At 42.0% G+C, this 23,938-nt stretch overlaps 1 protein-coding gene across 3 annotated transcripts in view; it reads right to left on the minus strand.

The window, feature by feature from the left end:
* Positions 1 to 23,938, minus strand: part of SLA2 (Src like adaptor 2) — a 203,890-nt gene that overhangs the window by 27,714 nt on the left and 152,238 nt on the right. For 2 of the 3 annotated variants that reach the window (XM_069652249.1, XM_069652250.1), the window contains 3 exons: positions 22,567 to 22,716; positions 12,553 to 12,685; positions 2,583 to 12,222 (listed from right to left, as the gene is read on the minus strand). In XM_069652249.1, the coding sequence (XP_069508350.1) occupies positions 12,072 to 12,222; positions 12,553 to 12,685; positions 22,567 to 22,716 (434 nt within the window). In that variant the 3' untranslated portion in view covers positions 2,583 to 12,071. Of the gene's footprint in view, positions 1 to 2,582; positions 12,223 to 12,552; positions 12,686 to 22,566; positions 22,717 to 23,938 lie in introns of those variants that run through there. The other variant, XM_069652251.1, reaches the window with a different exon arrangement.

The raw sequence follows: 23,938 nt of genomic DNA on the forward strand, positions 1-23,938 counted from the left end.
AGTTACACTGGAGTTTCTTTAAACTGTGATTCCTTGTGGCGTGTATGTGTGTGGCCATGCATGTGTGTTGCCCAGTAAGTAATTCAGACAGAAGTTTGGGTATATATGTCACTCTTGACATGGCTACAGTCTAACAAGGATGTCACCCATCTACCAAATTATTTTCCTGTTGTGGTTGGTGAGTGTGATTTTAAGGGCATTCAACGTGTTATAAAATGAGGGCCCACACTAGTGTGCAGACCTCAAATTAGGGGGAAATGGTAAGTGGCAAGAGTTGCCAATTTCACCAAAATCAATACGCAACTTCCTAACCTCAAATTCCGATGTATAATACTTTTGAAAAACCACCCTAAAGCATGAAATGCTTGGTTTCAAAAACATGGCTACAGCTTTCACTAATCTCATCGTCAACACCTTTGCTTTTTTTATAGGAACTATGGTAATTATGCAAGCCTATTCACAGGCAGCTCACCTGCAATCCTTGTGCATCATTTTTATTCCCAGAATTCTTGCCTTGGTGGGTTCTGATCGATATTATGTGCTATTTTGATAATTATTAAGTAAACCTGCATAATAACTGCCAGACCAGCAGGGAAGTTGACAGCCTGCCCGCTATATCATCTCATCGACTCCGTGGGCAGTGTATCTAGGACTTTCAAATGTTTACGTAATACTAAGCAAGGCAGATAAAACAGAGGTTTTGGGAGATAGTGTTTTGCCCTATGTTATACTATTTGGCCAGCCAGATAATTAAGAGGGCCATTAGTTGAATGTGTCTGTCTGCTTCCTATGTGGATCGGCTGCACGGTCTCAGTGTTTTTCAGCAGTCAATGGTGATGTTGAACAACAGGAAAGCAGGTCAGTGAGGCAGCATGGTGGCAGATTTTTCCAGAGGCTATTCTCAGCATGGCTGTTACCCAATTAGCAGGAAAGTGCCTCCTCTAAATGTATATATCTGGACAGTGCACTTAACTGGAGTTCAATTTATGTAAACAAACATGTTAAATTATAAGCATAAATATTGAGATATCTATATTTCTAAAAGTGAAAATGTGTCGGTTTGTGGCTTGGTGAAGCGTTGTTCCTTATACAATTCCACACCGTTTCTGCATCAGATTTTGCATAGTTACCTGTTAGGACCCTCCAGACATTACTGGCTTCATGACATTTAGATACCCCACCCATTTCCCCAGATTTCAGCAAAACTCTAAATTTGTTTTTGGGTTTGTGGCTTGGTGAAGCGTTGTTCGTTATACAATTCCACACTGTTTCATCAATCTGCACCAAATTGTACAAAGTTACCTGTTAGGACCCTCTGGACATTATTGGCTACATTACATGTGGACACCCCATCCCTTTCCCTGGATTTCAGCACCAGTCAACATTAGTTTGTGGGTTTGTGGCTTGGTGAAGTGTTGTTCCTCATCCAATTCCACACCGTCTCACCAATCTGCACCAATGTTTGCATAGTTACCTGTTAGGACCCTCCGGACATTACTGGCTATATAACATTTGGACAGCCCACCCCTTTCTGCAGATTTTAGCACCTTCACACATGCAATGGTTGCCTGAAATCAGCAAAACAGCAATGTGGTCGTAGAAGGACCGGTCCTCAACGCTAGAATCTACGGTTTCTGGGACATTTGCACCACAATAAACTGCACCATGCCAGGGTGAAGCAACAGGTGGGAGGAGAGCACAGTAGGTCCCGGTATGCAGCAGCACACCAACTATCGCCTCCCGCCAACATCTACTCGGGGGTATGTCAGACAGTCACACGCCCATTTTCAGTGCTGCTGACTTCAGAGTGCAAAGCACATCAAGCGATAAGCAAATCGGAACAGCGACCTACAGGATAATTGATTTTCAACAATTGATACGAGTGTTGTCATGTCTGTCCCCAGGACCCGTTCAGAGAATGGGTACTTTTTGCTAGTCACTTATATAATTCAGTGAGGCACTGATGCCAGCAGACATCCAAGCCCTGCCCTCCACTCCAACCTCCTGCCTTTCCTGGTTTGCACCCAAACACCGTTGTTAGCATATATGCATGCCCATTATCTAGGTGGCAGGGGGTGGTCTCTCTAATCCCAACCCATCAACGCCCCTCTCACAGCTGGACTCCTAGTTCTGCCCGTGCTGCTAGAATCCATGATCTGCATGTTATTCAACTGTACGCATCCAATTCTGACATCTGGCACACTCGTAGGAGCTGGGCTGTACTTAGAAGCGCTGTCAAAAGTGCGGAAGAGGAGCCAATGAAGACAACCATGCAGCACCAATTTGCTTGTGATGGTAGAGTTGGAGATGGATCGAATGGACCCAAGCTCTGTGACGTTGATGGACATGCACAGCATCACACGTGGTACCCACAGCAGTGTTACATGTGTAGCTAGAGCAGCCCCAGAAACCTATGGAAGCTACGAATCTAACTGGCAACCTATGCCAGCCTTACATTAAAGCCGTGCTACAAGTACAATCGTTGGTTTCCATTATGTTTGTAAACCCATGACATGTTATCAGAAAGCTTTTTATAGTTGTTCCTAATGCATGCGTGACGTAATGAATCCGGCACATTCGGGAATAATTGAATATAGACCATTTATTCACAGTAAAGCAGCAATGCTGCAATAAATATGTCACAATGCTATGAGCATTACATACACACACATATACAAATGAAACAGTAGTAACCGCATTGACAAATAATTACATTTTTATAGAGAAAGCATTGAATGCACAGCAGCCCTGTAAATGGTAGTACCAAAGAACATTACACTATAAGAACTAGTGCGCTTCCACAATCTTTCTCTCCTTGACTGCTTCCATGTCAAACTATTCCACTCTTTTGCTCGCTCTCGGCCCTGTAGTGCCGGTAGCCAAACGAGGAAGAAAATAAGAGCCCCTGCCCCAGTAGAGTGAGGACAGAAGATCAGGTAACAGAGTATGGCTTAGTTAATGCGGCAAACTCAGGACGTAGGATTGTTGGAAAGGAGAAACGATTGGGAGGGGCTTTAGGAAAGAAGGTGGGATGAAGACACAGGGGAGAATCATGTTGAACAGGACATGAAGGGCAGTGCAGTGGGAGGAACGCAAAAGAGGCACAATTAGGTAGTTGACATGGCAGCATCTAACCATGGAAATGAAGCCCATATCAACACTATGCAGCAAATTCTACTCTATTCGTCAATAAGCTGGTATTGCTGCACAGATGTTCACATGCAATATTTGCATCAAGCTGTTTACATATGGATCCATTTACTAAGTGCTGCAATCGTTTTTACCCAGAGTCTTTTGGGATACTTCAAACTTTTCATCGATGGCCTAATGTTAACAGATACTTCGCACCCATGTCACCGGCACCTGCAACCCTTTCACTGTGATCTCATGAAAACAAGAACTGCTCTGACATCTGGCTTGACATCTCTTCCAAGTGTTGTTTCTGCAACCTGTGATTTTCCCCATTCATGGTTTCTACAGGTATGCAATCTTATTAATTAGTAATGCATGAGGGACCCAGACTGTATCTGAGGGACCCAACATCCTCTTCACCAATTGTCTATGGGAAATGTCATACAATGCATTGACTGTTTTTGCAAATATTATTTTCATCCAGACATTATGACGAGCCAAGCATTTTACAAAAATCATTGGGGGAAGTCAACATGATATATATAATACAACCGCATCAGGTTTTAATGACCACTGATCAAACGCAAACACTGAGACACCTTAAGGAAACGTTACTTATATGCAATCCTATTTGCCCATCATAGGTAGGAACACATCATTTCCTCCACTACTCAGGGAGATCCCACATTGCCTCATATTAAAAAATACATCTTTTGAATAAACAAATACAAAAAATACACCAAATCTGTAAACAGAAGATACACACATAGATGCCCTTTAAAGAGACTATGGCTCTAGCCACCTTCAGGGTGAACGTCCTTAGGCTTTGTATCTCCTTCGCTAGGTGGTGGCCCTATGCTCTCAGCATATCCAGGAGATGTTACTGTGAGGTTCTCATGAACTAGTAGAACACACACACACACACACACACACCTGATGTTATTTCTGTCGAGCAAAGGTACTACTTTACAATTGTAACCCCCAGCTAGGTTCTTGAGGTTTCCACTTGGGTCTTGAAGATTTCTGTGATGTGCACGTGTTTTACGTTTTAGAAAAATGAAACGAGGATCTGTAAGGATCAGAAGATAGCAAGTGAACTAGCCAGCTGAAAATCTGTTTAACATCGGTGACAACCTCTATCGCCTTAGGAGGAAAAAGAATCATTCCACCGTACAGAAAGCCAGTAACATTACCCTGAAAGTCAGGGTTCAAATGTAAATCTTACAAGTAAATGTGAAGCGTCAGGACTACTCCCTCTAACATACCTCGGGCTACTGTGTCTGTAACATCTTTATTATCAAACAGCTGCTGCAAAGCAGCCTTCTTACCACGTGACATGTATTTGGACTAGTCTGCCATCGCCATCTCTGGATACATTTTAGAACATCTGTCAAAATCCTTCCAAACACCAATGCTATAACTTGCCATGGCATTTGGAGAATTTACTTGGCGCAAGGCAAGCATGCCTTTCTGTAAAATGTTCTTTCCCAGAGTTTCCCATGACTTAGATTATTTGTCCAGAGGTGAACCGCTGGAATGGCTGCTAATGTTCCCTTATCCAAAGCAATTGCAATTGATGATACTGCTGCTACAAATCCACAGACCATGACAAAGGCTCCCTAAAAAGTAATGTACTTATTTTTAGAAAAGGCTGGCTCATGGTAAGACTTTATGCAATGATCCACTGAATATGAAACAGAAGTCTACATAACAGAGCGGATGAGTCCTTAAACTCAATGGGCCTTATTCCGAGTCCGGCGCTAACCAATGGCGGTAGTAGCGCCTTGGTTGGCACCAGACCCGTACCGGCACCGCCCTGGTGGAATGGGAAATTACCGCCCTATTCCGAGTTGACCAGGGCGGTAATTTCCCATTCCCCAGGGCTCTTCCCCATTCCCAAATGAGCCCCCATAGGACTCAATGGGAATGGGGAAATTGCAAATAACGGTGACCGTACTTTACAGCCACCGTTATTGGCTAAAAAGCCCCTTTGCGCCCTCGTCCCTAATGCCTGCTAAAAGCAGGCGTTAAGGACGAGGGCGCAAAGGGAACTCGGAATGTGGCGGTAAGGGATTACCGGCACGGTCTCGTTAACGGTGACCGGTATCCCTTACCGCCATACTCGGAATGAGGCCCAATGTTAGAAAAAAGATGGGAGTCACAGGCTTATCGGGAGGAGTGACAGCTAAAACCTCAATAGCAGTTACCAGTACCATTCTGAAGAGCTTATTAGGCAGAATAAGGTTTATCATCTTCAGACTATTGTGTCCAATGCCTGTGCTGAATTACGAGGCTTGATGGGATCCCCATAAACTGCGAGGGCTGGAGGTAAAAAGAGGGGCGGCGGTGTCATCAATTGCTACTTGGTCTAATTCGTTCAACACAACCAGAGGGTTTTATTTATTGGGTATTTATAATGCACCTATACAGCAAATTGTGTTTGAAGGTGCAACAAGACAAAGGAGGAGAGGGGGACACAGGGATGTAGAATAACAGAAAGCGGTCCTTCTAGGCCTTGTGTATTTTGTTTCTTGCAAGTGCACTAGCAAGAAGTGCAGGGGGGGTGAGGAGGTGGGGGAAGTGCAAGTCAGAACGGAGTGCGCTAATGCTAAGGAGGGAAGGAAGTGCCGGTCGGAGTGGAAGCGCACAAGTGCTGGGCGGAAGGTGGGGTCGGAGGGCCCCTGGGATAGGCGAGTGCTAAAGGGAGGCCAGGTGCACAAGTGCCATGGGAAGGTAGAGAGTGCAGGGAACTAAAGAACTAAAGGTCCACATGCTAAGTGTGAGCACGGGGCTGGATGGGCTCAAGGGTGCAGGCCCAGCCAGGCGAGTGCAGGGGGAGGAAGCCCGGTGGGCAAGCGCAGGATGAGGGGAGGGGGTCAGTGGTAGACACACACACACACACACACACACTCTCTGCTTGGAAAAGCATGTGATCTGTAGCTGGGTCCCAGGCCCCAGGAAGTCTTGTGGATGATGCAGAGGGTCTTAAACTTGATCCTCACAGCAACTGGGAGCCAGTGTAGAGATTTTAGGGCTGGTGAGATGTAGTCCCTGGGCTTCAGTATAAATTGAGCAGTCCTATTGTGGATTAGTTGAAGGGGGCAAAGGGAGAATTTAGGCAGATTGAGGAAGAGGCTATTGCAGTAGTCCAGCCTAGGGAAGACCAGAGCTGTGGAGACATTGAGTTCCTGGGGCATGGTGAGGAAAGGGAGCATGCCTCTGAGGAGGTGAATCTGAAAGTGGGCCTTCTTGGCAAGGACCGTGATATGAGGAGAGAAGGAGAGAGGGGAGTCGTTGATGATGCCAAGGTTTTTTGCCTCACAAGAGGGTGAGAGGAGCGTGCCCATGGATGGCGGCCAGAGAGTAGGAGGGAAGGAGAGAGCTGGGGTCCCAATGAGAAGGATTTCAGTCTTACTTGCATTAAGGCAGACATCGTTAGCAGCAGACCATGCCTGAATAGCAGTAAGACAGTCAGGAATTTGAGAGGAAGAAGAGGAGGCAGTGGAGGGAAACTTGAAAGAGAGCTGCGTGTCGTCCGCATAACACTGGAAGTGAGGAGAGAAGGTGGAGATCAAATGGGCTAGAGGGGCAAGGTAGATGTTGAAGAGCCACAGCGAGAGGATAGAGCCCTGAGGGACATCGCAGGTGGAGAATGTGATGGAGGAGAGAAAAGGGCCAACTTGAACCTGGGATAGTCAGTCAGAGAGGAATGAGGTCAACCAATCCAGTTCCAGGTCTGTGATGCAGAGGGTATCATAGAGAAAATGTATAAGAGTGGCATGATTGACTATATCAAAGGCAGAGGAAAGGTCAAGGAGGATGAAAAGGGAAGGAGAGTTGAAATCGAGATTTGAGAGCAAGTCTTCACGAGTGTTCAGGAGTGCAGTTTCCATGCCTCTGGCTTTTCTGAAGCCAGACTGGTGGTCATCGAGACAACCAACAGATTCAGTCTGGTGGATCAGCTGGCAAATGACCAGCTTCTTCCAAAGTTTGTCCAGGAAGGGGGTAATGGAGAAAGGGCGATAGTTAACCAGGCAGGAGGCTTTTTGAGGAGAGGGTGTACAAGGGAGTGCTAGAGGAGTCGTGGGAAGGAGCCAGTGGCAAATGAGTGATTGCAGAAATCAGCCAAGGCTGGAGCAAGGGAGGCAATGTTGTCCTTGATAGTTCTGGAGGAGCAGGGAAGCGCCTGTTTGAAAGAGACTGTCATAGAGAAGACTTGTCTAGACACCACAACCGGTAATGTGGGTGAAAAAGAGGAGAGTAGGAGGGAAGTGGAGAGAGGGTTCAAGGGAGGCCTGAGAGTGACTCAGGGAGAAATGAGTGGTGTAGAGGAGAGTGAGGACAGGATGTCCTGAGTTTTGGTTATGAAGTGAGAGGTCAGTGCAGTGCAGAGGGTCAGGGATGGCAGAGGAGAAGTGGAGACTGCAGTGGCGAGCTCCTTACAGATTCTGAACAGTTCAGCCATGTTGTTAGGGGCCCCAGAGATGCAGGCTTGGAAATAGGCCTTCTTCTTCGAGGGGATGGAGAGTCTGTATTGCCTTTGGAGCAGGCAGCAGGCCAGTCTGTCAGAGAATGTGCTTGAAGCATGCAACTTCAACTCAGCAGCTCTGCACTTGCGTTTCAGAGAGGCTAGGTTGAAATCATACCAGGTGTTGTACTTGGGGCAGGCTACATGCAGATCCTCGTGACAGGGGCAAGGATGTCCAGAGTGTTGAAGGTGGAGAGGTCAAGGTTAGCAAGGGCTGTGCCAGTGTGAGAGTTGGTGGCCGGAGAGGGAGTGAAGGTGGCGGCAACACCAGTAACTGACACTCGCTTCATCGGTCGAATGACTGAGAAGGAGACTGGCAGTGCGGACAGAGGCTTAGCTGGGGGACCCAAGAGTGCCAGGTGAGAGGACAGAGGAGCATGATCACGTCAGGAGAGTAGTGTAGTGAGAGATTTGGAGATGGGGATGTCTGCTGAGATCAGAGCATCCAAGGTGTGTTCGGCTGAGTGTGTTGGACCAGAGGGAAGAATGGTAAAGGAAAGAGAGTCACAGAGGCTGCAGAAGAGTCCAGAGGCTGCAGAAGGAAGCTAAATTACAGAAGGAGGCTAGATTTAATATGTACCTTTTAAAACCTTCAAATACAGCAACCTTTTAGAAGTAAATAACCCCATTAGTCAGGTATGGAAAAAAGAGGCTCATCTCATGCCAACAATGTGTCCTTGCAGGGATTCCACCACTGTGAGAGGAAAAAAAGTCCAAACAACCCTGCTGTCACACATAAGTACTTAGAGCAAAAGGAGATGTTGGAAAATTACAGGCTGCAGACACTGCAGATTCGGGATGAAAACGTAAGCACGAGTAAACAGCAACAAGAAGGTCTCAATAATATGTGATTACAAAGGAGAAAGAATAGGATCGCCAATTCCAACCCCTCTAAATCTTTCCCACTAACCTGCATCTGCTACTCACTGCATGTTAGCGGCGCACCCTATTTGTAACTGCCAGGTGCGTTCTCTATGTACAGTTCCCAGTGACTGCCTCGCTAGGTTTTAACTTTATAAACCCGATATAAAGATATGTAGACAACAAATATGCATGCTAAAGGCACAAAAGTGTATAAATTAAATCTTTATTTAAATCAGTCACCTATTGAGACTGTTAACTACTATAAGATTCTAGGTGTGACTGTTTATTCTAGACCCTCTAAATTGGAAGTGTTTTATTGTACCTCTTCACTGCACAGTTGGGGACTTTTGATTGGCACTTTGGGCGTTTTTTTCGCTTGCCCCGATTCTGAGGCTGTATCAGCAACACATTTTACCTAGACTCATGTATGGGGCTGAGACTTTATTGTGCGAAGTTGACTGCTATACAATTGAGGCCCTAGTATGGAGAAGAGTATTGGCCATGTCCCCATTAGTATAATTTGGCATGAGCTGGGCTTGGTATCTTTAAAAGCCTGCAGAGACTGGAAACTGTTGCAATTATTTGGCAAAGTAGTAGCACCCCCCCTCCAACCCTTTGTTTGAGACACTGAATGATCAAAGGGGGGTAAACACATGTAAAGTTCTTGAAGCATGCATCTCAGGCTGTAGAAGCAAATTGTCTATTATGGGGCCCTCTGAAGAAGAATTGGTAGCTCATTCATTGAAAGTCAAGCGTAAAATCGATTAATTAGATTGGATTGGTAATAGATTCCAACTAATAAGTTATCAACTGTTTTATCACTTTAACTTCTGCACAACCTGAATGACACAACACCTAGTAAGATCGTTGTTTTGTCCTCCTTCTGTTTTCCCTTCCTTGTCTTGTCGCGCCTAGAAACCCTTGTGTACAGGCACGTTATAAATGACTTATCATATCATAACTTCAACATTAAACCTTTTAGTGCGCTCCTGTGTTCCCTGCTTACCTATAGAAACATCCTTCACGTAAGTTCAGAAGTGACTTCCTGTGGATCGGTTAAATCTGTTGTCTACTAAAGAAGTGGGGGGTGCCAGATTAGGAATCATCAGGGCTGAAAGGTTATGCCTCAACTGTGAATCAGATATAGAAACATTACCGCACTTGGTAATTGATATTTTATGCTTATCCCCACTGTGACTCCTTCTGTTTAAGAAATGTGTTGACTTTGAGGAAATATTGAGCACAGACTACTTCTGGTTACAGATTTTAAATTCTAATTAAATGTATTTGAGTATTGCGGTTTTAGAATTCTTAACAAAGGTTTTAGCTGATGAGATAATGCATGTTAACAAAAATGTTTGATTGTCTTGGTGTAGTGGTTTAAAAAAATGCTGATTAGGTATTTTTTTAATGAACTTTTTGATTAAGTGGATGTATTGTTATTGTATTGTGTTACTTTTCTCTCCAGTGTATTTGACGTTGCAAAAGGTTTGTTGTAAACCATATATGCAAATAAATAATAAATAAAGATACACAGAAGAGGAAAACGTGACACTAAAAACACTGGAAAAAAACACATCAGATTGTTTGAGGCACTCTGTACATGAGAATCAGAACTTCAGAAACCCACAGAATCTTATGCTACTTTTTTTCTTTACGCAGCTGCTTTCTCAGTTTGCCATATGCTTGTAGGCACACACTTTGAAACATGTGACATAAGGCATGAGACAACTGATGGAAGAGTAATAATAGGCATACAAAAATAAAGCTGATTAAAAAGGAAAAAATGGAAAAATCTATTTTCTTCATAAACACGAAAAAGCCTGTGAGCAGACGTTCCACACAAAGAAAAAGGAAAGGTAATGTGCACAAAGTAAATTTGGGGAAATGTACTGAAATCAAAAATAAAAACTGAAGCAAGCGCAAACTCAAAAAAGGAAACAAATGTAACAAAGCTGGTCCTCATACCAGGACAACGGGAGAAAAGTAGGAATAGCAGGAAAGGTTGTTGGCTCTCTATCTAGTGTAGGGGACTAGTACAAATGGTCCTAATTCTTATTCAAATCTTCAGACTTTTTATGTAAGAGACATTTTCCATCCTTACCTGCTGCTGTCAGACCAGTATTCCGACAAGCTGTGAGGTAGGAAGAGCAAAGACATATGAATACTACAGTTTCTGTTGGGGTTTCACTTCACCGAAAAAGAGATCTGGAAGAGAAGGTCTGGAAGGTCTAAGGTTATGGTCCTCTGGTCAGGAAGGCTGACACTCATCCCAGAATAGAAGACAATATGCTGGCTGAATGGATCCATGGAAGGGACTGGTCTATCTGCAGGTGTAGGAGGATCAGGTCTGACTGGAATATAAGGAAGGGCTTTGCTGTGAGAACCCCTGCATTACAATTTGTAAAAGCTGACCATCAACCGAAGGCGCCACATAGACTGGATAATTTTCCTTGATGCAGAAGGTTTCCTGGATCTGGTTGTCTGTACTGAATGAACATCAGTTCAACAAACTGTACTGAAATATATGACCTTCAGAACAAGCCCAGAGATAATGATTATTGAAAAGTAGACAAAGGGCTAAGGTGGATGTATGACTGCAGAGGTTTGAGGGGGATCACTTGCTTTCAGCATTAAATATGGGGAAGAGTCATAGTATGAATGACTAGACTCTGTATGTGTTTTTTTTTATTAAAAGGTTCTTTGGTAAAGATGTTTTCAATGTTTATTTTTGTGTCGTTTAGGCTTTTTAAATCATTGCTATTTTAAAGTGAGGAATTCTGGCATCTACTCGACCAGCAGAGAATATGCTAAGGTTATGAAGAATGATGAACCCACCAAGGAGAACTAGCAAAAGCGAAACAAATACATTCTTACTTTTAAAACAGAAGTAATGATCAATCACAGGAAGTACAGAGTAGTGAACAGGAGCTGCAAGAGATTGTGATGCCCGAGCTACCCTCAATTTGTCTCATGAATTTGTACCTGCAAATCTTCTTATACGACACATGATCCATATACCTTTTTAACTTTAACCACAGACCACACATTTTACCCACGTTTTCTGGACCTACCATTTTCCCAGATTGGGTCTTTGGAAACTTGCAATATTTTCTAAAATGTACTAAAAAGGGCCTGCTTCGTTTGTACATATGAATTTCTAATTTGTGCAACCATTATTTTTGGGAATTGAACATCGTTTCTATTCATGGTGTCTGGGGACTGTCGACGCAATACACTACACCACTGGTCTTAGACCGGCAATCTCTTCACTCATGGGACCTATACATGCCTTCTACAAGTGTTCCCTTCCCTACTTGTAGGTCTACTATGTTGAATTCAGAACCGGCAATCCATTTAAAAATCGTTACACTGGGCCTGCACACAATACGAATGACATGTCCTCCACAGCCCGTGTGGCCTTTTCACTGGAACTGGAAGCTTGTTTTTCACATAGCCCACTGGCTTTGCTGTACTTTGTATACAATGTCCATTGGTCCTTTTCTTTTCCACAAAACAGCAAACTCTGTTTTTGTCCATCAATCTTCTAGCATTCTTTCCACCGGTTCTCTATGGTTGTTGTCCCAATAAGGTTTTGGTCCTCAGTCATGAATAAATAGGAACTTATGGCTTCCCGGAGGCCAAGGCTTACAGGTGACTCTTCATCCAAATTTGTATCGTCTTTAAATAACACAGCACTGTGGAAAACCAAAATCATCATTTGCGACATCTCACAAATAGGAATGCTCACATTTTGATTTATACTGCCTTTAACTGCGACTGAACTAAACATTGCTACCAAGCGTTGGGAAAAATAGAAAAACTAGCATGAAACAAGAACATAAATGCATGGCTACCATAAGAGTCACACCACTTTGGACACGATACATTTTGGGTAATATTAAAACAGCTGGGAACAATAGGTGCCGACTGAGGTTTATTTTCATTGAGCGTCATTTCAATGAATCACCATTTCAGGCAAGTGAAATATTGCACCCTGATCTGCTCGCAAAAGAAAAAATCCATACCTATCTAAATCTTTCCAGTTGAGTTCTGGCTTGTTGACAATGACTGGCTCGGGGAAAGTCTGCACAGGTAAGCGTCTGGATCCCTCAATAAAGCAAGGTTCTTTAAGTGAGCAGCATAATCCATCGCAAAGCTCTGCAGAAGAGTGTGAAAGCAAGCATTTCAAATAAGCACCGAAACAATGATGCTATGAATCAGGTTACTTGACAGAGTCTATTACCTGCCATACAAAATCATTAATTGACGAAGAACATTGTGAAATGCTTTACAAAGTGCAAGGTAGCAAAACCATCTCCAGATATGTAATAAAGTTATTGTAATCAAAGTCAACTAAAATGTGTCTCTTTTGAGTATAGCAGAATACAGCGGTAGTCGGGGCATGTACTATTCATTATGGATTTGTTAAGTCTCGTTCAGTCAATTACCTACTACATTGGCTGATCAAAAAAACATTGTAAGGCGGCTGGGTCACATTCTGTGAGAAACCCCTAGTTTAGGCTAGACTGATGTATCCACAATTTGGAAACCTCACAAAGGTAAACGTAGTCAAATTAGGGAGGGCATATGAAAATATGAGATGGTTGTTTAAATTAAATGGTGCACACATTTAATAAAAAAGGAAGTGCAGTGAAATGTAGCTAAAACAACAAAAAGGACGACGTAGTAGCTCAACAGCATGAATGAATTGTTAAAAGGAAATGTTAAAGCTTACACTCAATTGAATATGTAAACAAATATGTTTTGTTAGACATTTTCAAGCATAAATAATAAAACACCTGGTCCATTAATACTGAACCCGAACAATCATCTGAACTCGGACCAACTCCAAGCAGCCGAGATCTTAGTAGACGAATGTACTTGAACATGTTAACCCTTCTGATGAATATATAATGTCAGGTTAAAACAGCAGACTATCATGAATTGAAATAGAGCACAACAGTCAGTATTTTAAACCTGACATTAGGTATGTACTGCTTTTATCTTGATTTTCAAGAAGGACTAACTTAATAACTGGTTGATGCAAGACTACTAAAAGAATGTTTGGATACCATCATCTTTTTTATGGCTACACTATTCTGAATTAACCAGTAGGAATGGCAACAATCCTGAACACTGACATATATGAGTCATGACCTAGGATCCTAATGAATGTGGAGACAATGCCATGTCTGTCCTCATATGTATTGGCCCAGGCAGACCAACAGCCTGTGATGAGATTTGGGGAATCCTCATTTTTAATTATCCATGCATTTTACTTTTTAACTATTTATATTTAGATCTTTAATTGTGGAAAAAGCTGATTCTCTTATCTGTATGGCTATTTCCTGGTGACACTTGACCTGGTAGAGCTAAGGCTCAATCACATCACTGACCAAGTGCCTGATTTTGACTTTGGAGAAAAGCATAATGGGATATCATAGGGAGCCCCTCACCTGAAATTTGGATTAATTGCTCTGATGGCAACTGTCATTGTCAGATTTCATCTACAAAATTGACTTTGTACTCAATTTTGAGGATGAAGTTTGCCACAGATGCAGGGTTTTGTTGTTCATTTGTGCCAGGAAATAAGTCGCACACGGTGGTCAGTCAAAAGGTCGAAAAAAAAATGTTGAAAAAAAAAGTTGAATCTATTATTTTTTTATTTATATGTATTTTTTGGGTTTGGTAAGTATACAAAATGGGTAAAATACAAAAAATAAATTAAAAAACGGGGGTTAGGGGTGAACCCCCATTTGAAAAAAAACGTATTTAAAAAAAAATTAGACTTTTTTTGTTTTCGACATTTTTTTTTCTACATTATGACTTTCGACATTTTTGTTTTCGACATTATGACTATAAACCGTGGCACACATGCAAACAAATGGTGTTAGGTGGTGTGAGAAACCTGAAGGTGTCTTACTTACTAGTCCCCAGGGATCTGTCATCCAGGTGGCCCGAACACGGCCATCGCTATTGGATCCAGTTCCTGGGGGTGGACTAGTGCGGGAAGATCACCTGGATGGCGGGTCCTGGGAGAGTGCAAGTGGGACACAGATGGGTGCGACGCGGTATCCTCCTTCTCATAATACTTTTTCCCCATCCTACTCCGACACAAACACTTTCGCACACCACAAAAGACGACGGACAAACACCAGAGCCGTTTACCTGACATGTCACAGTACAAGGGTCAGGCAAAGTCAGGCAATTGACCAGAATCACACACACACACACACACCTGACGGCCCTTTCCCTTACCTACAGGGATACAAGGTGGAGCACGAGAGCACAATACGAGCAAGGCAGACCACAGGACGAGGGAGCTAACTCAGCACTGCAGTTCAAGAGAAGGAGAAAGATGGCACAAATCAAGAGGGTACCAACGAGAGAAGCGACCTTGTCCTTTCCGACCAAGGCCCATGAAACCTCTGCAGAAGGAATTGTAAGACCGTGAACAATAGCCAGCGTGTGTTGCAGCCGATGTCAATGATACATGGTGCCCTCTTCTGCTAACAACTAAGCCAGGGAGGGAGGCTTGACCCCATGGTACCGGCCTTGACTCCAGAGACAAGAAAAGTCAAGAGGTTCAAAACAGTCGGTGAGTCCAGGGGAGAGCCGATAAGAAATCAAACTGTGTTGAACAAAAGTAGCAAGCTGCTAATTAAAGTACAAAGAAATATTGATACGCAAGGGGAAAGCCAGCTATAGAGGAGTCCAGCACCTCTCACTCAAGAAACTCTGGGCGATTACCCTTTTGTAGAAACTAACGTTACCAGAAGGCCTTGGGAGAAAGGCGAGAAGGGGGTCAAAGTGGTCATACAAAGTGGTCAAATCCTCTGTACAGTCTAAAGCCTTTGACCGGCAGATGATTGTGAAGCAAATCCTGCATCGTAAGAACTGTTTAAATAATTGAATAATTGACAAAGTTGCGAAGAGTAAACCCGATGGAGGGATACTGATGAAAATGGGGCGAAGCCAAAAGTCCTGATACAAAGTGTGTTGACAACAGTGAACCCAGCAGAGGGATGTCCACAGTGTACTGTTTTGGGAATATCATAGATAAGATTGTGTTGAAAGCCAAAATGAACCCGGCGGAAGGAGGCTAACAGTCGAGAAGGTTCTGAGCCCGGAAGAGGGGGATCCAATGGTGAAAAGTGATCATCCACCAATATATGAATGAAATAGAGAAGAGTGCGAGAGAGAAAGTCGTTTGAATACATGCCAGAGTGAACCCATCGAGGGAGGCTGATATTTGAGAGGGGTGTAAACCCGGAAGGGGGGGACCCAGGGGTGAAAAGCATCACCCAAAGTGCAACCAGAAAAGAACATTTGTTGAACTTTAGTTTTGGTATGTTAAACATATCATGCCTTCGGAAACAAGAAAACTTCAATACTGAAGGTCCTGACATCATTATGAACTTTTTGTAGATCTGAGCCCGGAAGAGGGGGATCCAGGGGTGAAAGGTCATCACCCATCGTGTATAGGGAAAATAACGTTTGTTTATTATTTTGAAACCTATCAGGTCCACAGAGGCAAAGAGACTCTTTGTAGAAAAGAGACTTAACCACTGAAGGCCCTGATCACTGAGAACAGAACTGTTGGCTCGTGCTGGGTAAGCTCAAGCGTGTGCTGTGCTCAGGAGTCCTACCTTGTCCCGTGCTCAAAACGGGGGGAAGGGAGATGCCGACTACCGCATTCTGACTTATTATTTGTGAACACTTCTTTCTTTCCTATGAACTTTATCCCACACTCTTTGTTTGTATTTAGCGTAAGGTTTGGCAATAGGTTTTTCTTAGTATATGCCCCTTTTATTGGACAAGACACCACTAGGACTTCCTTTTTAATATTTGATGGTTGTAGCTTGCTCCAATCTTAGATTTAGGTTTAGATTAGGCATTTCTTCAACCCGCATTTACAGTTTAATAAACACCCTTGAACTGTGATCACTACTGTTGCCACCATGAGTTCCTTACAGTGGAGAACGTGACAGTGACGTACCCTGGATAAAGGTGGAGCTTAGAGTACCGAATCACAGCGTACACAATTTGTAAAGTAAACGCCCCGTACATACAATGACTAGAGTGCAGAAAAGAGATACTGTGGGAGCAGCTAGGTGCTCCCTGTATTAGTGTGCCCATGAAGCAGAGGCGTTTGAGGAGATACAATGTTTTCTCTATTAACACATCGGCTCCCTTCTTTACTTTCCCACAGGAAACAAAACAGCTTCACACTAGTCACCAGAATGGGGAATAGCATGCGTTTGTAACAGTATTCCTTATTGCATATGCTGCCACTCGGCCGGTCCTTAGGCAAATTAGAATTAAACGCAGAAGACCACCACACAGTTGCAATAATATGGTCTAAATTTATAGCACTGTACACTCTAGAGTGCTAAAGTAAAAAACAAATCGCCTTTTGCATTCTGAAAGGTTAATGCAGGCCAGAGCATAAGGCCTGCTGTTGGTGCACATATAGAAGTCAGTCTACATCTGAACGCACTCTAGACAAGTGCAGGGTCACTTATCTTGCATAATTTACTACTGACATTGCTACAGGTAGGATTCAATTTCAATGTTCCACCTCTAAATTACCTGACGTTGTGAGGTGGGGCCTGAGGAAACCACTGCAACATTCAGGGTGAAAAATGGAGTGCGACCGGGCTGTATGCTTTCCCCAACCCTGTATTTTTTTTATACATCCACGGTCTAATAGATCCATTTCTTGCATCTCCAATAGATGCCCCTTCACTTGCAGGGGAAATAATCCCGGCTTTACTATTCGCTGATGATGCGATTCCTATTTCTTTGACTCTGGGGTTAAAAAAAAACAGCTTGAACTCTTCCAAGCATTCTGTACTGAAAAGGGTCTTCTGATTATTAAAGAGACAACAAAATGTATGGTACTCATAATGTCCAAGAAGGGGAAAAATTGTTTGCGGGATTACTGTTGCGAAATGACACTACAGGACAGGTAACCTTGTATGATTATATGGGAGTGAGGTTTTTGAGCTCTTGCAAATGGGATCAACAACTGAAAAGAGAAGGCGCATCCCTCGCTAAGTGTCATGGTGTGATCACAAAGTTTGCACACGAATATGGGGATGGTGCAATGGGGCCTACCCTGGAGACATACAAACTTCAAGCCAGACAGGCTGCCCTCTATTGGGGCCAGAATTTGGGGCCACGTAAGATGCAGGAACCTTAGTGTGATAGAAAATGGTTTCTTCAAAAGAAAGCAAGTCCCCAGTTCTGATCCATGAGGAAACTGGTTGAACGTACATGACAAATATTATTGCATATAGACCAGTATTTTTACTGGATCAGGTTATGGACTAGACCAGCACTGCAAAGAACAAAGAAGCAGCTCTAGATGTTCTGGGCCAAGAGGGTGGGTTGTCTCTCCCTTTGGCGCGTACATGTGAAAAAGATTCTATATGCAATAGGGCATAGGGAAGCATGGTTAAACCAAGAGACTAGTGCCAGCAATTGAAAAGAGAAAGTCAGGGCTGATTAGAGTCTAAAATGTCGCAGTGACACTCTGGATCTGATTTCTAGGTCAACATGACTAGGCATATGTGGGGAGAATAAAAACAGCATATGTTATAAATTATATCTTGACCTTATGAAACCCAGATCCGTGTGCACTTTATACATTCAATTCAGGTTTACCAAATTACCTGTTGCCCACAGATTAAACAAGAAGGATACTAATTCATCCAATATGCGCACGACCTGTATGAATAGGACTGAACACAGTGAGCATTTGGACTTTTTTGCCCACTATATGGACACGTTAGGCGTAGGTACCCGAGGCCAATGTTTTTGTCTGCTGGAATTACCAACAGAAGTGAAGCAATGTCCCTTTGCAGAAGGTCTAACGGTACAGCAAAAGTTTTTGCTGTATTCAAATTCTTACAGAGCGTGGCTGAGTATGGAGGCATTACTGAAACTAGGAGTGATGTCATTTGTATCACTGCATTCTTACGGGATTGCCACACACATGCTCCCTGTTTCCGGGATGTCGGTATGCACTGGCACCGTGGGCCCTGGAACTCTCGTTATTGTTGCCTGTACTAGCAGTAGCATGTTTAATAGATGATGTTGCTGTTTTTATCTAATTTTAAACTGCGCTTTGAATGCATTTGTACTGATCATTATTATGATGGGTTCTGCACTTGCACTTTATCCTAAGCTTATGTTGTTATTGTACAAAAGTAATAATTTGTATTCTAAAATGTATTATGTGGAAATTGTTTTATGGTGTAAACTTTAATGGCGCACATCCGAAATGAAGTCTTTTTTTTTTTAAATAACAAAATTAGGTCTGATTGAGATCACGACCTAAGCTGTGACAAAGCTACTGCAGTACAATTTCAGGAATTGTGCATTAACAGACTCGTTACGACTCATGGGGAAATTTCACACGTCTCACTAAAATTCAAAATGTATATATGCACATAATACATTGCCTACAATGGTGCAACTATTGTCACCTCTTGTGCACCAATAGCAGCAAAGCTTTCTAAGCCAAGAGAACGGCCCAAATCTTAACAAATCGATGTGATCCTCCTTCTCCGAGGACTTTCATCGTCCTTTCACTTGAAAACTGTGCAGGTGTTTGCCCCACTTTTTGGTCTTTCAGGCCGCTGTAGAAATGTGTTTTTGCCAACCAGACATCCTCTTCCTTTGGGTGATTAGGGCCGGCAAAGCAGCATTAAGAGGTTATATGACGACACTGAATAGAGCAGGGGACTTAACAAGAAGGGCAATTTAACACAACATACCATTTACATATATAATCTACTTAAGGTATGTGAGTTCTGAAGGTATAAACGAGGATGAATTGTGCAGCAAAGAGATTTCAGTAATTTTCTGAATGTTAAAAGTTGAGATGTAATGGATATTAGTAGGAAGTAGATTTCAGAGTTTGAATACATGGAAGGCGTAGAAAGGATCTCCCAGCATCTTGGCCTTTGCAAACATATTTTTTGTGGGAGATTGCTGGTAGTTATATCGACTATAAACAGGCAGAATCTTAGATCAAAATAGCACACTGTGAACTAATGATAGTGCAGGAGTCTGCAAACTTTGGCTCTCTAGAGAATATAGACTAGAGCTCCCATGATCTCACACATTGACTACTGTTTATTGAGGATAGAAATTGAATTCCAAAACATCTAGGAGGCAAAGTTTGCAGAGCCTTGTGATAGTAACATCTCTCAAAACATGGCTTTTTAACAACAGCTGACCAAGGACTAATTCCAATGGATGCATATACCGAGCACAGACCACAGCCGACACAGTATTACGCTATTGTTAAAAGATGCCAGCCCAAATGCTGGCTACCTACACTCTGTACAGCGCTCACCCCTCTTGAGCTGGATAGGCGTTTTAAGCAATAAATAAATACCAATAGTCGCTTAACTATAATCCTAACAGTGTCGGAAACCAACTACACGCTTCAGAAATGAGGTTACCAAAGTGGTTCCCACTGGTGATATTCGGCACAAACCTTTAGCTCAAATGTATAATACCTGGAGACACTGAAGATTCCAAAGAGTTACAATAGTCAATCTTAGAACTGGTAATTGCTTTGGCAGTGGTAGCACATGCTTCTCAGCTACACTGGGAAACATCTCCTTTAAAATGTCAAATAATAATTAGTTAATGGAATAACCTGACACACATAAGGTATCAATGATAATGTAGAATCAAAGATCATGTTCCCAGAAGGGGTGATAGGGATAACAAGCACTGGACGTAGGATGTTGGATTTCACTATTGGTATGCTGCCAACATAATTTGGAGAGGATCTGCCTTTCCCTTCTTAAGGCTGAAACAGTCTGTGCCCATCCATGGGTTGATCTTAAGGAGGGCATTTTGAAAATGCCATGTTTCCTTATAAGGGAGGAACACATATTGGGATCTCTGATGAGGTTAGATACTTTCAGTCAAAGTGAAAATGTGGTACTGTTTGTCATCCAGAGTTGTCCCTATACCTTGTATCTTATGGACTGGTAAGACAGTCAAATAAGTTTATTTTCGGCAGGCAGCAATATACAATACAAACACTAAACATTAAAAACAATACATCATTTCCTGTTTTTTTAAATATAAACACGGATTAAATAGCAAGACTAAAAGACAGCAAACAACAAGAAAGAAGAACACGTTTAAAACAATGAGCAGGGTTTAAAATATCTTGGGGATCTTAATAATGATATTGGGTTTTCAGCCTGCTACGGTTAAACACAGCCTTCTGATTTGATTAAACTCCAATAACATTTGCGGATGCAAATATAAAGTGTCAGTGATCAATCAATATGAATCAGAAAAGTGCATACTATAAATATCTAAATTTAAAAGACCAGGCATTTGGTTTCACAATTGTGTTGGAGTTGGGTGTAGAGTGGGCATAAACACAAAGTTCAGGATATCTTCCTTTAGGTTTATGCAATGTCAGGAAGAGTCTGAGTGAGTGTGACTCCACGAATTTTACCTCTTCAAATGGAGAAATGCTTCATCCAAATGTAAGATATAAGGCTTTAAGGGCCCAAGGATCTAAGAATGCCTTGGGACCTTCACAGCAAATGCTTTAAAAAAGCAAACACCACTGAGTAACTCCCATTTGCTTACTAATGTATTATCCTTGACCCAGCCCCAAAAGGCCCATTTACCAAAACCAACAGCCCTTCCTGAGTATCGTACAGCTGTTCTAAATCTCTAAAAGACCAATCCAGGAAGCAGCATTGAAATGCTTTTGGGGCAAGGTAAGGTGTAGACTCCCTGGGATTTGAGAAAATATTTCAGCAACCCTCTGAGAAGAAAAGGGGAAAACTTGTAGGAGAGACAATAATAATTTATTGGAGCAGGAATCGTAATTGTACCTCACACTGAATATCTTGCCTATATAATTTCAGGTGAAATAGACAATTGGGGGCTCTCAGACTGAAGATAAAGCAAACCATTCAAAAAAGGAAATGTTCCTTGTAAGTCACTTTCTACAGGGATGGTAGCCCCAACGTTCGGTTCCATAATGTATGGCAGATTTGTCTTCGGCTTTACACATTTCATTCAAGGGGAACCATCTGGTCACCATCATTTTTAGAAATTCTTAAGGTTGCTCAGTTGTGCAGTTGTCTTTTCTTTTAGTTGTGTTTCCAAAAAGCAAGCCTCGGAGAAACATATGTAGCGACAATAAAAAGAGGACACCTTCACTAACTTCCCTGTACCAAGGAAAAATTTGACATGAATGATTTATGGGAGCCACATTTCATATATTTTGTTTCGTTAACATTGATAACCAAGGTTCTCTTGTCACAAAGCTCAAGGTACATATTCAACAGTTACTAAGGGCACAGAATTATTGTTGAGAGGCAGGCCGCATCATCAGGAAACAATCAAATTGCAATGTTCTTGCCATTTATTTTTGGAATGGTAAATTTCTTTTGAGAAATATATGCAATTTTCTTCAACAATCTATGTGTCATACATTTATTCATCCAAATAATTTTCCATATAGTCAAACTTATGGCATACATCCCATTGCTGATCACCTCGGAAACATTCACTTCGTCAGTATACAAAATGAAAAAAATGGAAACCTAGAACTACCCATAAGAACATAAAACACTATGGATTTTGGGAGAAAGGGACCCCTCTGTTCTGAAATGGAAAAAAACTAAAGTTATTACAAAAAGATATAATTGGGGAAAAAGGTAACACATTCCTTTCACATGGTTGTTACTCTCTAAGATGCCTTTTTTTGGATGCATGTAAACAATGGGTGTGCTATTGTTTCTGTTAATGTCTTTAACTGCTGAAGAGTAATAAGGGAAATGCAAAAATATGTCCAGTATTGTTTACAATACTTCCAGATGACGTACAGTAGTTCATGTTCATTTAATCAGTTCATAGAAGGGATTGCTTTAACTGACAAAGTTCAGGCATTACAAAGATGTTTGATAAAAAAAACAACTGGTTATCATTTATAATGGTATCCATACTAAAAAAAAATTTCGAAATAAAAGAAAAATTACCAGAATAGTAATCTACCAATTCGTGAAGGGAGGAGAAGGTGAGGCGGGGAGAGATATATAACCAGCCATTTTCCAAGCGATTTATGCGGTAGTGTTTTATTGAATCCCATGACACATGGGTGGTCCTCCGGACGGACAAGGAATAACCTCCTGTAGGAGAAGTAAAGAAGAAACTTAGAAACTGAAATGCACATAAGATTTATGAGAATCAAAAGGTGTCATTAAACACCATATCATGACATAACTGTGCCATAAGGTTCAAAATCGCATACGTGTATTTTGTTTTTTTACAACCCTAAACACAATAACAACATATTAAAATGTGGCAAACAAGAATAAGCAAGGGATAAAATCAGAAGACATTTGGATAATACATAGCAGCACTGAATCTGAAAATAATGTTAACCTAATACCCAAAAGGACTTTATAAAATACAAAAATCAGCAAATTCACAAAGAGTTCTTCAGAATTGAAAGTGCATGCAGATATATGATTAGCATTAGCAGACTTTGCAAAACCAAACCGAAAATCAAGGTATTCTCTGTTTTAGGCAAAAACTATAATCAGTGGCTACTATTGTAATGCTGGACTTTAGGAAAAGTGGTCTCAAATGAAATTGGTACAGGACCTCAAACAAAATATTAATATTAATATTAAAGCAAGGCATATAGGTTCCACAATGCTGATGTATTCAGAGAAATTCCAAAGAATTAAGAGAGGTTTGCCATGCCTTGGTCACTGCCAGGAAATGTGCATTTAATATGCAAATGTACATTTAATTTACTGGGGGAAGGTTTGGGATTTTATAAATCTCTTACACATTGTTGAGGTGCAAGTCACTTGTAGTGGTACTTCAGGAGCTCCAATTAGTGATGTTTGGCAATGAAAAACAATGTAGGGTACACAATAGCCCCAACCCCCTTTCAGTTACTAAAATTCACTGTTTTTTTCGAATGTTGCCAAAGGAGATTTCTGACGATGTGCAAACATCATTCCCAATGAAGAGGTAGAATAAATGCTTGGCAGGCAGGACAGCCATAGTTGGAGCTAATCTTAAATTAGGTGTAAGGGTGTGCTAAAGAGATAATAGTTTAGAGTCTTAGGGTAACATAAATGAACAATTTAAAGTCCACCTCTTACCAGTGGCAATGTCGAGTGGAAAAGCCTTTTGGAAGTATTAAAATAGATTAACAATTAAATAAAATAAGAGCCCCAGACAGCATTTGCTATAGAGAAGTAAAACATGTATTACAGCTGAAACCATGGGGATCATGGCCTTGGCCGCAAAGGTACTTGGCCCAAGGAACAGGTGTTCCTCTAGGCATCAGGTGCTATGCCAGCCTCTACAGCCGAATATGATAGCCTACCCTTG

The sequence above is a fragment of the Ambystoma mexicanum genome, chromosome 3p, assembly GCF_040938575.1.
Source record: "Ambystoma mexicanum isolate Mex_15411 chromosome 3p, UKY_AmexF1_1, whole genome shotgun sequence".
Lineage (NCBI taxonomy): Eukaryota > Metazoa > Chordata > Amphibia > Caudata > Ambystomatidae > Ambystoma > Ambystoma mexicanum.